At 37.7% G+C, this 16762-nt stretch overlaps 1 protein-coding gene across 1 annotated transcript in view; it reads right to left on the minus strand.

The window, feature by feature from the left end:
• Positions 1–16762, minus strand: part of CDC14A (cell division cycle 14A) — a 165321-nt gene that overhangs the window by 85446 nt on the left and 63113 nt on the right. Inside the window, exon 6 of the mRNA XM_052637186.1 lies at positions 12622–12701. Coding sequence (XP_052493146.1) covers positions 12622–12701 — 80 coding nt within the window. The remainder of the gene's footprint in view (positions 1–12621; positions 12702–16762) is intronic.

Genomic DNA, 16762 nt, shown 5'->3' on the forward strand with positions numbered 1-16762 from the left:
ATACAAATTTAGCTCAGCCTCACGCTTGACCATCCAAATTCTATCCACCTAGGCAATTCTATCTTTCTAAATGTGACTTCTGGCATAACAGTCAACTGAACCATAAAACTATTATGAAGTTATTATAAAAAAATCCCTGGCAATAAATATTTGCTGAATAAGAAACTAAGTGTATGAATATTTTAATAGATGAAACAACTGGGATTTTTGCTTATTTTCATATTGTTATATTTATTTTGCAGAGAAGTAGTAGCAGCAAAATCAAAGAAAACCAGAATCACCATCCTCAAAGAGACACAAAGAGGAAGGACTTGATTGTCCTAGAGCTATCTTTTTACAGGCTCTCAAGAGTCAATTGTTAGATAACCAAAAATTTTGAGAGCCCAAATCAGCCTTGGTGGGAATATTTACACCACAGAAATCAGCAAATGCTCTTTACTTAAAGAGCTGGTTTACCAGCACAATTGCCTGCAACCCATGAATCTAGGAAATCACTCAGAATGAAGCAACCCTGCAAATGGTAATAATGAGCAGATGAAGCCAGAGATGAAAGAACATATTTACACAAAACAGTAAGAAAACATTTCTGGTAATGAAGTTGTTTGAACTGAAGAAAAAAATGAAAGACAGAGTTACACTGTTTACAATGTGGAGATTCCATTAAAGAATAAAAAAGAGCTACAGCAAATGGACAAAGAAATAACAGAAATGCCTCCTTTATATGTCTTGATTCTATGATTCTCTGCAAATCCTCTGGATAGCAAGTAGCTACAAGGTAGGCAAACAGCTGCAGAGCAGTGGGTTAGAAAGGTTCTCAAAGGTCATCTGAGCACTGTTCCAACCACTGAACTGAATCCCATCTGTACAACCAGCACAAGATCACAAGCTTCCTAAGGACAGAGAATGTGTTCTTTATGCTGTATGCCCAGAGTCTAGTACAGTATTGCACACATTACTATGCTGTGGCTGTTGTATGAATGAATGAATGACCATTACCAGGAGACCATTCAACATATGCCCAAACAACTCTAAGTGGCTGGGAACTACTGACATTTCAAAGTAAAAATTATATAAAACAATCTGTAATCATCAACTATATACAGTCACAAAAATGTAATCTAGATCATAGTTTTTCAACAGAAATATAATGCAATAGAGAGCCATATGTGTAATTTTAATTTTTACATAACCATACTAAAGTAAAAAGAAATAAATGACAACAATTTCAATAATATATTTTGTTTAATCCAGTCTGAAATATTATCAGTTCAGAACATAATCAACATAATTATAAGATATTTTACTTTTTTATACTAAATCTTTGAAATCTAATGTGTGTTTGGTAGTCTTACAATCTATTTCAGTTTGGACTAAACAAATAGCAAGTGCTGAATAGTACATGTAGGTTGTAACTACTGTTCTAGGCAATTCAGCTCTAGACTAATTTGTATGGATACCTGGGAATTAGACAGTGTACTAAAATACTTTATACAGCTGTCCAAAGTACACCTGGCTTTCAGTCTCTGAACACATCCATGATATACATGTACCAGGTCCCTAGTAAAGAATAAGCCAATTGTTTAATACTATTTAGACCTACAAGATAAAAATGTATTTGATAAGAACTAGTGGGGAGGACAAGGCTATTTCCCACTTATGAAAACAAAATCAAATGGCTTCATGGGGCAGAGCCAAAAATTGAGCACGACCAGTACCTAACAAAAAAATGGGACACAGAATCTCTTCTTTTCAGATTTAACATAAAGCTATAAACTAATCATTTTGATCATCTAAAGAAACAGAGATATGTAAAAATTCACTTCTAAATCATGGCTTAAAAGGTCATATAAATCAGCAAAACAGAATCTGTCTAGAAGCAGCAATAGCAGGCACCAGAAAGAGACCAAGAGTTGTGCTCTGGGCCTTTTATCAATATCTGAGTGTCCCCCATTTAACCACATTTAACTTTGCTTAAAGACAAAAATACTAGTAAATTGTCTTTGACTCCACTATTGAAAACAAGTCCTTCATATATGAGGCATTCAACAAAATACCTATGCTCATTAAGGCAAATGACTACAAACTATTCCAAAGCACTTTCATCAACCAAGGCTGGCTATTGGAAAAGTACTATAAAGAGTACAAAAAATTTGGCACTTACCCGACTACAGAAAGTACCAACCCTGATCTGAAACCATAAAAACAGGAATAACAAAAAAAGTAATCTGAGCCAATTTTCACAACTCAAACTATTGAAGTACTGCCATGTTTCAAAAGAAAAAAAAAAGATATAACTCACTTCCTTCTTTGTATTTAGTGAGTCATACAGACCTTGACAGTTGTTTCTGTGTGCAGATTCTGAATAGTGGTGCTTATTTACTACTTTCACAAGAAAACCTGATAAATCTGCTTTTCATGGTGGTCCAAGTTACTCAATACACCCCAGCTGTTGAGAATAGATTCAACAGCCTGGACAGAATAATCTATTTTCTTCTGTTTTCAAGACTCAGGAAACTAGCCCATCCTCACTATTCAAAACTAATGCAGGGGCTTCCCTGGTGCCTCAGTGGTAAAGAATCCACCCCACCGATACAGGAGACACAAGTTCGAACCCTGATCTGAGAAGATCCCACATGCTGAGGAACAACTGAGCCTGTGAGCCTGCTCCAGAGCCTGGGAGCACAGCTACTGAAGCCCGTGTGCCCTCGAGTCAGTGCTCAGCAACAGGAGAGGCCACCCCAATGAGAAGCCCTCGAACCACAACTGAGAGTAGCCCCTGCTCACCATAACTAGGGAAAAAAAACCTGTGAAACAACGAAGACCCAGCACAGCCAAAAATAAATAAATAAAATTATTTTTTAAAAAAAACAAAACTAATGCAGATTTTTTTCCCATCACATCAAGCATCAAAAGCAAAAAGATTCATGGAGGCAGAAATGACTCCAAAGATCAACACTGAGAAGCAGAGAAGGGGCCATCATAAAGAAAAGTTGAGAATGAAAGAAAAGTCTTAGAGCATAAAATAAATTTTGTTTCTACATTTTTGATACTCAGGGGGAAAAAATGGCATTAAAGACAACTTTCCTTTTGCAGTACAAACAAAAATCACAGTACCATATTTGAGCTAACAAATATCTGGTTCAACATTTTATGTTAAGAGATAAATTTTATAATTACATCTAACATCTACTAGCACATATTTACTTTGCTTCAGAAGAAAGGAGGCAGCCTAATGCCAAGTTCTAAGAGATTGACCCCTTTGAGCCTTTGTTGAGACCTACAAGCTCTGGCATGCCCAGAGATTTCCCATTAAGACAGGGCCACATTACTTGCTCAGCAACTGATATATCACTAGGGGTCATCCCCAAAACACAACAAACCCATCCCTGAACACAAACAGTATGGGTACATTTTAATAACAAATGTCATTAAAGGATTGCTAGGGAGAGGTTTGTGGGTTTTCTCTTAAGGAAGGTTTTCTGATATCAAGTCTGCTTTAAGAGAAAACTCCTGTTCCTGTTAGATTCCTATTCCTATTAGATGAAATACCACTATTTTACACATCGTTGATCTAAGACTAAGGAAACAGCACAAAAGCATTTCCACAAATGGCAACTTATTATTCTAATCCCCAGAGATCTATTTTGTTCCACACAGGTGTGGATCAGGAAATGTGCCCTAGAGTTTCAGAAGGCTAGTTCTGCTGAATGTTAACAGAAAGAGCCCAGTTCATCCTAAAGGAAATAGATTCTGAATATTCATTGGAAGGACTGATGCTGAAGCTGAAGCTCCAATACTTTGGCCACCTGATGAGAAGAGTTGACTCATTGGAAAAGACCCTGATGCTGGGAAAGATTGAAGGCAAGAGGAGAAGAGGGTGTCAGAGGATGAGATAGCTGGATAGCAACACCAATGCAATGGACACGAACTTGGGCAAATTCCAGAAGATGGTGAGGGTCAGAGGGGCCTGGCGTGCTACAGTCCATGGGGTCCCAAAGAGTCAGAAACAACAACAACAAATCTTATAGAGCAGCAGGTCACAACCTTGACAGCATATTAGAATCATTTTGGTAGTTTTTAAAAATCCCAACACCCAGACTTCACCCCAGGCCAATTATATCAGAATTTTGGGGAGTAGAACCAGCATCAATCTTTTTTAAAAGCTTCCCTGCTGCAAAGTCGCTTCAGTCGTGTCCGACTCTGTGCGGCCCCAGAGACGGCAGCCCACCAGGCTCCCCCGTCCCTGGGATTCTCCAGGCAAGAACACTGGAGTGGGTTGCCATTTCCTTCTCCAAAGCTTCCCAGACTTCTAAAAAACAAGTAAATGGGACTTCCCAGGTGGCACACGTGGTAAAGAACCCACTTGCCAATGCAGGTGACATAAGAGACACAGGTTCGATCCCTGGGTGGGGAAGATCCCCTGGAGGAGGACATGGCATCCCACTCCAGTATTCTTGCCTGCAGACTCCCACGGACAGAGGAGCCTGGGGGTCACAGTCAGACATGACTGAAGCAACTTAGCACACAAACACATGAGAAGCAATTTACCTTAGGGAAACACTGACTATAAGCCTCTTATTCAAGCTAAAATAAATTTGCCATGCAAAAATATGTTCCTGGACCTATACAGGATGAGACCAACCAAAAAAAATAACAAAACAACAAAACACACACTAAACTTAACAACTGGTGACAAGACAGCCAACATTCAACCAGCTTTATTTCACTGGATGTCAGCATAGCACCCTATCTCATCCTCACCTCTGCACCTAAAGTCATTATTTTTTAAGTCATGCTTTCTGTATTTGTCTTTGAAACTGGGACCCTGATGTTATTTATTTTCTGTATGGTTGTATTCCCCATTTAATTTTATATGTCATAGAAAAATTGGGTTTTAGCAGATTTATGAATCATTAATATCAAAAAGTTACCAAGCTAATACATATGGACCAACAAAAAAAGAAGTACAAAGTGAATTTAAAAGCACAAAAAAAGATATAAAAGCAGAGTTGCACAATTTAGACGGGTTACCTTTTCAATGTTCTGAGAGATTTAGAGAGTTTTCACAAACATTGTTTTATGAACACCCCAAAATGCAGATTTAAAAACCACTGCCATTGACTTACCAAGAAAATAATCTAGGAATTCCACTAACGGTTGGTGATTTCATGTGACTTTAGACAGGCTGCAATTAATATGACTTTGTAGAATGACTGGTCAACAGTACAGACTATAAATTTGGTAATACAATGACTGACAGAAGAGAACCTAGAAAGACTCACACCAGGCTCGCCAATTCAAACTCTGTGACTCTGGCCAGAGAAATGAAAAGCCCCTTGTTCCTTTGACGGCCAACTGCCAAGCCTACAGTAAAGATGAATGGGCTCAAAGAATTAAAGTAGGTGAAATATACTCTTTTCCTCTAGTTTTAAGCTAACCTCTTGATAAATACATGGCGATTTTAGTAAAGTGAGAAGTATAGCTTTCGACACATTTACTTTCCAATTAAATGGAACACCCTAAAACTGCAGACATAACATCACAACAAATACCCCTTGAGTGTCACACCAAGAAGAAATGTAAATGCCACTGAAGTCTACTGTACTTACAGTAATCAAGGATAGGCAGCAAACGGAGGTAGGAGTGGGAGAATCGAACGAAGATGGTCAAAAGGTACAAACCTCCAGTTATAAGATAAACAAGTACTGGGGATATACAGGGCAGCATGATGCCTAGAGTTAACACTGTTGTATGGCATATTTGAAAGTTCTTAAGGGAGTAGATCCTAAAAGTTCTCATCATAAAAAAATTGTAACTACCTGAGGTAATAAATGTTAACTAAACTTACTGTGGTAATTATTCCACAATATATGGATGTCAAGTCATTTTGCTGTACACTTTAAATTTATACAGTGTTGTATACAATTGTATCTCAATAAAACTAGAAGGAAAAAAAGAATAAGCAGTAAATCTATCTAAACCTTTTCTTAAATTTGCTTCATCTTCAGTGAATTTTAAGCTAGGTTATTTACAATTTGTAAGATAAATCCAAATAGAAAAACTCACATTATTCCATAGTGATAAAAGAACAGGCTCTGCATGATTAAAATACCTTCAGACCATCAAATTTTGCACCTTGTCTTATATCCCTGGATATGTTCCAGTGTCTCCTAGTTTGTTGTCTGTAGGAACTTGAATAGCATTTGTATCCTACTAGGGCTTCTCTCGGAGAAGGCAACGGCACCCCACACCAGTACTCTTGCCTGGAAAACCCCATGGATGGAGGAGCCTGGTAGGCTGCAGTCCATGGGGTCGCCAAGAGTCTGACACGACTGAGCGACTTCACTTTCACTTTTCACTTTCATGAATTGGAGAAGGAAATGGGAACCCACTCCAGTGTTCTTGCCTGGAGAATACCAGGGATGGTGGAGCCTGGTGGGCTGCCGTCTATGGGGTCGCACAGAGTCAGACACGACTGAAGTGACTTAGCAGCAGGGCTTCTCTTGTGTCCCAGCTGGTAAAGAATCCGCCTGATATGCGAGAGACCTGGGTTTGATCCCTGGGTTGGGAAGACCCTCTGAAGAAGGGAAAGGCTACACATTCCAATATTCTGGCCTGGAGAATTCCATGGACTGTATAGTCCATAGGGTTGCAAAGAGTCAGAAACAAGTGAGCAACTTTCACTCACTCATTGTGTAAAAATTGTATAAATCTTACTTATGTTGAATTGGTTCATAGTGCTTTTCAGGTCTACTCTATCCTTCTATTTCTCTGTATATTCATTCTATTAATTTTTGAGAGGTTGATATTGAAACTCTAACTAAAAATCTTAATTTATCTACTTAAATAACTGTAATATATAGTGGAACTATGTAACTTTGTTCTGTATTTTCCAAGTCTCCTATAAATGTGTTACATTTTCATAAGTTAAAAAATAAGAGTTTACAAATAGAAAAACTCAATCAGATAGTACTTTTAGTTAAAACAATACACTGCAAACATTATATTATACAGTATCCTACCTAACTTATCATTATAAAAAAATAATCTATGACATACAAATGAAAAATTACAGCACCTAAAACCAATTCCTGCATTTTTATTCTCCATTTTCATCTTAAGGTGAAAGGCATTCATGGCACCTATCTCTAACATCTCCAATCTCCAGTTCCAGTGTTAAACCTCCTTCCTCAATATTCCCACACCTCCTAATTCCAAACGTTAATGAGACCCTTTAACTACTTTACATACCTACACATATACAAACTATACATTGAGTTCCCTAGAGCAGGTACCTGGTTGCCCTGCTGCTGCTGCTAAGTCACTTCAGTCATGTCTGACTCTGTGCAACCCCATAGACGGCAGACCACCAGGCTCTGCTGTCCCTGGGACTCTCCAGGCAAGAACACTGGAGTGGGTTCCCATTTCCTTCTCCAATTCATGAAAGTGAAAAGTGAAAGCGAAGTCGCTCAGTCATGTCAGACTCTTGGCGACCCCATGGACTGCAGCCTACCAGGCTCCTCCATCCATGGGGTTTTCCAGGCAAAAGTACTGGAGTGGGGTGCCATTGTCTTCTCCATCTGGTTATCCTAATAACCTTTAAATCCATAGACTATCATAGTGACATGCACAGAAAAAGCAATAAATTAATTAGGGTATGTATTATTCCCTGGCACACAAATAAAAAGAGTCCAATCCCAGTCCTTGAGAGAAGACTCTGCTATATTTGATGGAGAGTCAGCTCTGCAAACAAATAATCACAGTATAAGACATTTGTTTTCATGGTTTATGTAACAAACGTAATGGCTCATGAACAAAATGTAATAGTAAATTATAGGCACAGGACCTGCCAAGCTTCTCTAGAAAAATGAGCCAAGTCACTACAGAAGAGACTGCTCTAATAAATGTTTGTTAAATCAATAAAATGTTGAAGAACAGCATTATTTAAATTTAAACCTTAAAACACTTTCATTAGAAAGACACTAAAACTATGTATAGCACAAATAGCAACACAGGCATTTCAGTAAAGAGGGCATTTAAAGATACCATTCACACTTCAACAGGCCTTCAAAACTGTCTTCGTTTTTCTTAATTCTTAGACGATAAAACAATCACATTTAAATAGAAGTTCCTTTTGCAAATTCCTGTTTTTTAAATAGAAGTGTTAATGCAGAAAGATAAATGCAGAATTATGCAAATTAATACAGAATCAATGCAGATTAATGCAAAAGCATTAATGAAGAAAGGATTTTTAAAAAATCTAGAGAATGAACACAGAACTGTAATTTAACAATAAATGGAATGAAAACCTAGATTAAAGGAAGGCCAAGGTGATGATGGCTCACCAGAACTAGTATAAAAATGATTCTTAATAGTACTGCATCAGCCTTAAGTTGATCTGGGCTGTAGACTAAAATCAATTCACATCTTATCTCAGTATTAGGAGAAAAAACTGTTTCTATAATAAAATTCCAGAAAACTAATAGTATTCTTTCAACTAAATTTTCCACTGAATTATAAATGCACATTGTGTGGTATTTTCTGCTTCAAATATATGATTTACAAACAGTATGGATTTAGAAATGCAACTTAATATAAATACAACTTATGGTGTTATCAAAAAATACAACATACAATATGTTCAAGATCAAACTTTTAGTTGGAAATAGGTGCCTAAACTAAGAAAAAAATGTCTGATGCCTGTGTTAAGCATTCTTTTTTTCAGGTAAACAAATTACTCAAACTTTTTATGTCTAACAGCAATGCTATCATATTCTCCAGAGTATTATCTCAGTTTCTTCTAAAAGACATCTGAGATCATCTGAGTTAAAAAGCTACAGTTTAAAAGACAGGAAATGATCTAAATGTCCACCTGAGAGAGACTGGTTAAATGCACTTTGTACATATAGCAGTATGACAAAATGAGGAGGGAAGCTCTCTATGTACTGCTGTAAAAAGATATCCAAGATGAGTTAAGGGGAAAAAAATCAAAATGCAGAATAGTACATATAATATGTCACATTTTGTGATAAAATGGGAAAAATAAGACTTTTTTTAGACTTAAAAGACTAAGCAATATCTTTATTTGCTTATATATGCATAAGGAAACTCTAGAAGGATATAGAATAAGCCAATACCAGAAGATACTGGAAAGGACCAGATAGATACGAATCAAGAGTAGGAGAGAGATTTTTCAATAATAACTTGTTATATATTTTAAAAATATTTAAACCACATTAGTGTATTTAACCACATAAATATTTTCAAATATTTAAATAAAAACAATTTGGAAAAATAGGCTACAACTATAAAAATTATGATTTAATTCTATGTTCTATGTAGTAGTAATAATTTTCTTACTATTTTTTCTTCCATTCCAATCTTATCAATTATTGAAAAATGCTAGTTCTCAGGAAACTAATTACCTATCACATATAAGCTAAAATAAAGTTATGCTTAGAGGAAGAATTCATTCTTTCCTTCTCCTCCTCAATATCTTCATCTAAATTGACAATTAAGGATAACAAGTCTCATCTGGCTTGTGAAACAAATACATCTCCCATGAATTTTAAGTGGATAACATTAAAAGCGTAAAAATGAATATATATTTTCCACTTAAAATGCTTGAATAGACACATTGCCCACTGGGCCTATTGACTGGAATTATAATTTTACCAATGTTACAGCATTACAATTCCAAGGTGAATGTGCTGTTTTCAAAATAACAACAAAAACTATATTTTTCTGATTTTAAAAAAAAAATTAAAGAATCATCACTGTCTCAAGGAAAAGTACATCTATGATCCCTTCACAGTTGTTGGCCCCTTTCTCGCCGTGGATGCTATGGTTCCTACCAATGGTGGAAGTTGTCTCAGACACAATGCCTTCCAGCACTGTCCAGCAGGGCATGCCCATAGCAAACTTTCCCTCCTCCACTCTCTACCTCCAAACCCTTTAAAAGTTCAGTTTAAATGAGTCTGATACTTTCTCACATTTCTGTCAGAATCTTTTCTTCTATTTTTATACAACCTAGTTTTTTAATAATTAATTATGTGCCTATAGAGCTGCCTGCCCCTACTAGAATGTGTGATCATTAGAAACACTTCCTATTCATTTTATATCCTATGGATAATCCTTATGTCTTATTAATAAATAGTAATAGTACTAACAACAACAAGAAAAACAAAAACCAGGTACTGCAGCAGGACAGTGATACAGCATTACCTCATTTCATCACCAAGATAGCCTTGAAGCCATTGGACAGAAAAGGAAGCTGAAACTCAGAAAGGATAAGTAATTTGCCCAAATTACATGTACTTACTTACTATATACAGAAAAGAGCAGAACAAATCTTCAAACCCAGGCAGAGTCTCTGCCTTCAAATCATACACTCTTAACCACTTTGCTTAGAATTTAGGAAGTAATTAATATTATCATTACTGCAATGAACTGAATGTTTGTGTCCCCCAAAAGTCATATGTTGAAAATCTAACCCCCGATAGGATTGTATTAGGAAGTGGGACCTTGGGAAGTAATTAGGTTATGAGGGTGGAGCCCTCATGATTGAGATGAATGCTCTTTTAAAAAAGAACCCCAGAGAGTTTTTCTGCCCTCTCTCCACTATGTGAGGACAAGCAAGAGGTGAGCAGGCTGCATCCCTGAAGAGGCCTCTCACCAGAACCTGACCATGCTGATCACTGACCAGACTCTAGAACCATGAGAAATAAACCACCCAGGCTATGGTAAACAATTATGCTTTTCCAAAAAGCAGAATTATATTGTACAAAGAACTTTCAAATTCTAGAAGGCATTAGGAGTGGAAATAAATAACTGCTTTCTCATCACCATTAAAACTCTCCTCTCATAATCCTGGGCTTCCCAGGGGGCGCTAGTGGTAAAGAAAAGTGAAAGTGAAAGTCGTACAATCACGGGGTCTTACTCTTTGCAATCCTGTGGACTGTAGCCCACCAGGCTCCTCTGTCCATGGAATTCTCCAGGCAAGAGTCCTGGAGTGGGTTGCTATTTCCTTCTCCAGGGGATCTTTTCCTGACCCAGGGATCAAATCTGGGCCTCCTGCATTGCAGGGAGATGCTTTACCAACTGAGCCACGAGGGAAGCCCAGTGGTAAAGCATCTGCCTGCAATGCAGGAGACCTGGCTTTGATCCCTGGGTTGGGAACACCCCCTGGAAAAGGGAATGGCTATCCACTCCAGTACTCTTGCCTGGAGAATCTCATGGACAGGAAGGCCTGGCGGGCTACAGTCCATGGGGTCGTAAAGTGTTGGACACAACTGAGCAACTAACATGCATTTCTCATAATCTGCCCTCTTTTATCTGCCCTTCAATGTCTAACTAGCTTATCCTCTGGGCTGCTTGAGGATATTTTCCTCTCACTGTCCCAATTCCAGTACTTTACCCCTTGCTTTCACTGAGAAGCTGAAGCATACTAGGCACTGTCACCCCCTATTCCTCCTCTCCACCTTGACACCCACCCTGTGTCTAATAATACTCCCTTCTGTGGTCAAGAAACAGAGGTGGGAATCCTCTGAATCTCAGAGGATTCAGCCTTAATTTATTCATTAGAATAAATATTTACCAAAAGCACCTTTAAGTGTGAGGCACTGGGACCTGCTTTCTGTGAGTTTCCAGAAGAGTAATGAAGACAAAGAGGTCTCCTCAATTTTTTCTGTTCTTTTGTTTCTTTATTGTTGGTAATTTTTATATTAGTAACAATAATAAGCAATCCATATGCTTGTAGATTTGTATACTAATAAAAAGGAAAAATATTAGAATCATTCCCAATTCTATCAGAGAGGTCTGTTGTGGAAATTCTGATATATGTTCCCTTCTACTCTGCAAATAAGCTCAAGTTTACCTGAAATTTTAAAACATCTTCAAATGACACTTACAAAATATTGTTTTCCAACACTGTAATGAGAGACAGCCTTTCTCAGGATGGAAGCTAGATGTGTCTGCTGAACAAGTGATTTAGGGTCCCCACTAAAGACGTGCATCTGAGAAGGTACTTTGAGGGTCTCATTCTATATTTCCAGTCCCTGACATTTGGTCAGAGCTCAATCAATGCTCACAAAATGAAGGAAAGAATCAATGAATCAATGATGTATGAGTGAAAGTCACTCAGTCGTGTCCGACTCTGCGATTCAACGGAGTATACAGTTCATGGAATTCTTCAGGCCAGAATACTGGAGTGGGTAGCCTTTCCCTTCTCCAGGTGTTCTTCCCAACCCAGAGATCGAATCCAGGTCTCTCACATTGCAGATGGATTCTTTACCAGATTATTGAAATTTAACAAATCTTGACATGGTCATAAACCAGGTCATAAATAATTAGGTCATAAACCAGGTACTCTTCATGCTTAAATCATCAAGATATAGAAAGAATTCAAGGAAAAAAATAATTCCTAAAAAGAGAAAGCTATTTTATTCTTACTAGATGGGGAGGGGATCTCTAAATAACTGAAATAATAAACACGAGTCTCATTTCATTCCACATAACATCACAGTCATCGTCTTAATACAGTTAAAAAACAAAATAATCCAACTTTAAAATAGTGAGTTGTCTAGCAAAGTGCCATAGCTCAAGTCTCACAAACAGTTATACCTGAATGGAAGATAGGGAGGGGTTGAACCAGATAGGAGTGCTCTGTAGGCTTCTTCTGGTGTCTTCTTTAAATAGATTACCTAAGACAAATAAATAGCAACATTTAGAATAGACCAAAGAATGACACAAAGTTAATTTTAATTACTCGCCAAATTTGCATTTCCCTTCTTTCACTCTGAATGTGACAACTGTCATGGTGATAATGTTGATCTTTAGACAGCAAGCAGGCTGCCAAACTTTCCTTTTCAGCTTAAAGCTGAACAGCAGCCTTTGGCTCAAGGATGAGTAAGAGCTTAAAGACACAGGAAAGAAGTTGCTCAGTCGTGTCTGACTCTTTGCAACCCTATGGATTGTAGCCTAACAGGCTCCTCTGTCCATGGAATTTTCCAGGCAAAAGTACTGGAGTGGGTTGCCATTTCCTTCTCCAAAAGACACAGGACAAACCCATAAAGGGGCCATCCAGGGCTGTTTAAAGGCACATTGAACAGAAATAATGGCAGGGATTTCTCTGGGGAACAGAATAAGTGTACCTCCATGATTGAACTGTGTGTTCACCAAAGACCAATATAGAGTTCTCTGTCCTTCACAGAAGATCTGCTGTGAAGTAATTTAGTTCCTGGTGAATTCTGAAAGACATCTCAGGGTACAGGACCCATGGGAGATCTGCTGAGTTCTCTGCTCTGAGGAATGCCTATGTTGCTCTCTAAACAATCAATAAAATCACAGTGAAATGCGAGGAAATGCAGGCAGGTAAGAGCACTGGAAAACATACTGGCTTGGCTCTTGATGTCAAGGATGTTTAAATCCCTCCAGACCAAACCACTATGGAAAACAGTGTGGAGATTCCTTAAAAAATTGCAAATAGAACTGCCATATGACCCAGCAATCCCACCGCTGGGCATACACACCGAGGAAACCAGAACTGAAAGAGACACATGTACCCCAATGTTCATCGCAGCACTGTTTATAGTAGCCAGGATATGGAAACAACCCAGATGTCCATCAGCAGATGAATGGATAAGAAAGCTGTGGTACATATACACAATGGAGTATTACTCAGCTGTTAAAAAGAAAACATTTGAATCAGTTCTGATGAGGTGGATGAAACTGGAGCCGATTATACAGAGTGAAGTAAGCCAGAAAGAAAAACACCAATACAGTATACTGACACATATATATGGAATTTAGAAAGATGGCAATGATGACCCTGTATGCAAGACAGCAAAAAAGACACAGATGTGTATAGCAGACTTTTGGACTCAGAGGGAGAGGGAGAGGGTGGGATGATTTGGGAGAATGGCATTGAAACATGTATACTATCATGTAAGAATCGAATCACCAGTCTATGTCCGATGCAGGATACAGCATGCTTGGGGCTGGTGCACGGGGATGACCCAGAGGGATGTTGTGGGGAGGGAGATGGGAGGGGGGTTCATGTTTGGGATCGCATGTATACCCGTGGTGGATTCATGTCAATGTATGGCAAAACCAATACAGTATTGTACAGTAAAATAAAGTAAAAAAAAAAAAAAAAATCCCTCCAGACCAGCAGGATAAACTATCTTAAATAAAGAAACAAGTAAAAAAGAGTTCTTAAAACCAGTAAACTATTTCCACTTAATCAATTTATTGACTATATATAATAGATGAAAAATATGAGGAATTGCCACCTTTCTTAATAGAATGTATGTTCTTGAGAGGCAAAAACAATAATTAATAAATTATTTATTAAAAAATAAATGTAGTCTGAAATAAGTGCTGAAAAGGAAATAAGCAGAGTCCTGGAATAAGAGAAGACCTACTTAATACCTCAAAGTAGTCAGGAAGGGGTCTCTGGGCAAGATGTAGGAGGAGACCCATAGAATAGCTAAGGGAAAGAGGGGACAGAAAGGGCTAGGTCCTTGAGTGGGGACAGTGCTTGGTGAGCCGGACAAAGAGGATCAGAGGCTAGGGAAGGGGGAAGAAGGGAAAGTCACTGAAGAGCCCTGCAAACCATGATGAGAGTTTGATTTTATTCTAAGTGCAGTTTAATATTTTAATTCTCAGACAAGAGCTCTGATCCTTTTCCTCTAGAGTTTGAATCAAATTTGATCCCTAAAATCCTCTCTACCTAGAATTAATGACATTATTTCCTTAATATGTCCCAACATCAAAACCGTATGCATGGAACTTCCCTGGAGGTCCAGTGATTAAGACTCCATGCTCCCAGTGCAGGGGGAACAGGTTGGATCCCTGGTTGGGGAACTAAGATCCTAAATACCACATAGAACAGCCAAGAAACAAAAATTAAACAAAAAACACTATGCATTTCAACAACAAAAATGACAAGAGTCCCAGTTCTTAAAAAGTAAGGTTTATTCTCTGCTTACAAAGTTTCTTTGAGCTTTAAGCTATTCCAGTAGCAATATATTACACGTATTTAATTATTAGTAAGTTCAAGACTAGAAAACAACTCAATTCTCTAAAAATAGAAAGCTAAAATAAATATATAAAAAATACTTCCAACTTTTATTGAGAAAGTTCCATATTCCTATGACAAGTAAACAAGGTCTGATAAAGCACATACCAAACAAACTGAACTGAATATGAAACAAAAACAGCAGAGAAAATGAAACCATGGTAAAAGAATGATCAAGACAGGAGACAGATTCCACCAGTGGAGAACCACATCTCAAGTTGCAGCTAAAATGATTACAAAAATTCACTTAAACCAACCCTAGCTTTAAAAACCATTTTGAGTAACCAACATTAAGGAGTTTGTTGCTGCCTAATGGGTAGATTATATAATACTCAACAGGGTTGGTTATAATGAATGATTTTTCAAGCCTGAAGAGGCGGCAGTTATTTGCAAGTTGACCATGCCTGCTAAAAGAGAAGGCTGTTTGCAGAAAGCTCCTGCGTTTGGACTAGATAATTAAAGCTTATACAACCATCTTTGAAAAGCAAAATACATTTCCCTTCTCAGGAGCAATTACATTGATTCCATTTAATTTTGAGGCAATCACTCTACAGGAGGGAGTTAACAGCCCACATGAAAGACTTCTCTAGACCGGTTACCCCACTGAGTTTCGCTGCTCATCTTACCTGCATGACTTAGCACACATGACCCATACTCTCACACTGTAAGATGAGAGTCTTTGTTTTTATTTTTATCCCAGTGCTAAATCATTAATAAGTGCAAAGTGAAACTCAACAGAGGCCATCTAAATTCCAGGAATATTCCAGGGGCAGGTAGATGCAATGTCGTTTTACAGCCTGATGATAGGTACTTAGGAGAGTGGTGAGATATTCTAATAAAGCAGTGCATCACTGAATACATGCATGGGGGTCATTAAAATGACAAATTCCATCTTTCCAAGAGAAAAAAATGTCGTGGATTCTTATGCCAGGCCTTCTTTGATATGTCACTGATTAAAAAGAGACAGAGAGAAAGACTAGAATTCAGAAATAAAACAAATGCATTAAGCCTTTGCTGTTGAGGAACCTGAAGCTCAGAAAGTAAGGAACTTCCCAACCTCTCATGGCTGCTCTGTGATGCAGTCAGAATTCCAATTCAGATCTGGGTCCAAAGCCCCCAGTAATTCCACACATCACACCTGCTTAAAAATACGATGCAGGCAATGCAAGCAGGATCTGGGACAACAACAGAGGCCCCTACTCTTCCAACGTACAAAAGCCGTTACACTTGGCTTTTAAAATTATGTGACTTCAAACTGTTGATAGGAGTTGTGTGTAAGGAATAGGGCTGGAGAAGGATTAGTGGGAGAAGGGAGGACTTTAGATTTTCTACTATCTTCACATTTCTTGTATTTTGTACTAATGGATATTCATTTATTTTTTTAAATGTGGAATAACTAAATCATTTACAAAGTATTAAATGTGTATCTTCCTAAAAATAAAATCTATATTTAACTAATACTCAAAAAATTGTCCCCAGATACTCTCATATTTCTAAAAGTAATTGCTGAATAAAATTAACACCAAAGCATCTTCCAAATATCCTGATTTTCTTTTTCTGTTTCTCAGGAAAAAACAATAATACTCTTCTCACTAGATATTAGCATATATGAATCCAAACTGGAAGAATCTTCCCCGACTTTTGATTGATAAAATTTAACAAAAGCCCTTTGTACAGTGCTTG

This window comes from Budorcas taxicolor, chromosome 3 (assembly GCF_023091745.1).
Source record: "Budorcas taxicolor isolate Tak-1 chromosome 3, Takin1.1, whole genome shotgun sequence".
Lineage (NCBI taxonomy): Eukaryota > Metazoa > Chordata > Mammalia > Artiodactyla > Bovidae > Budorcas > Budorcas taxicolor.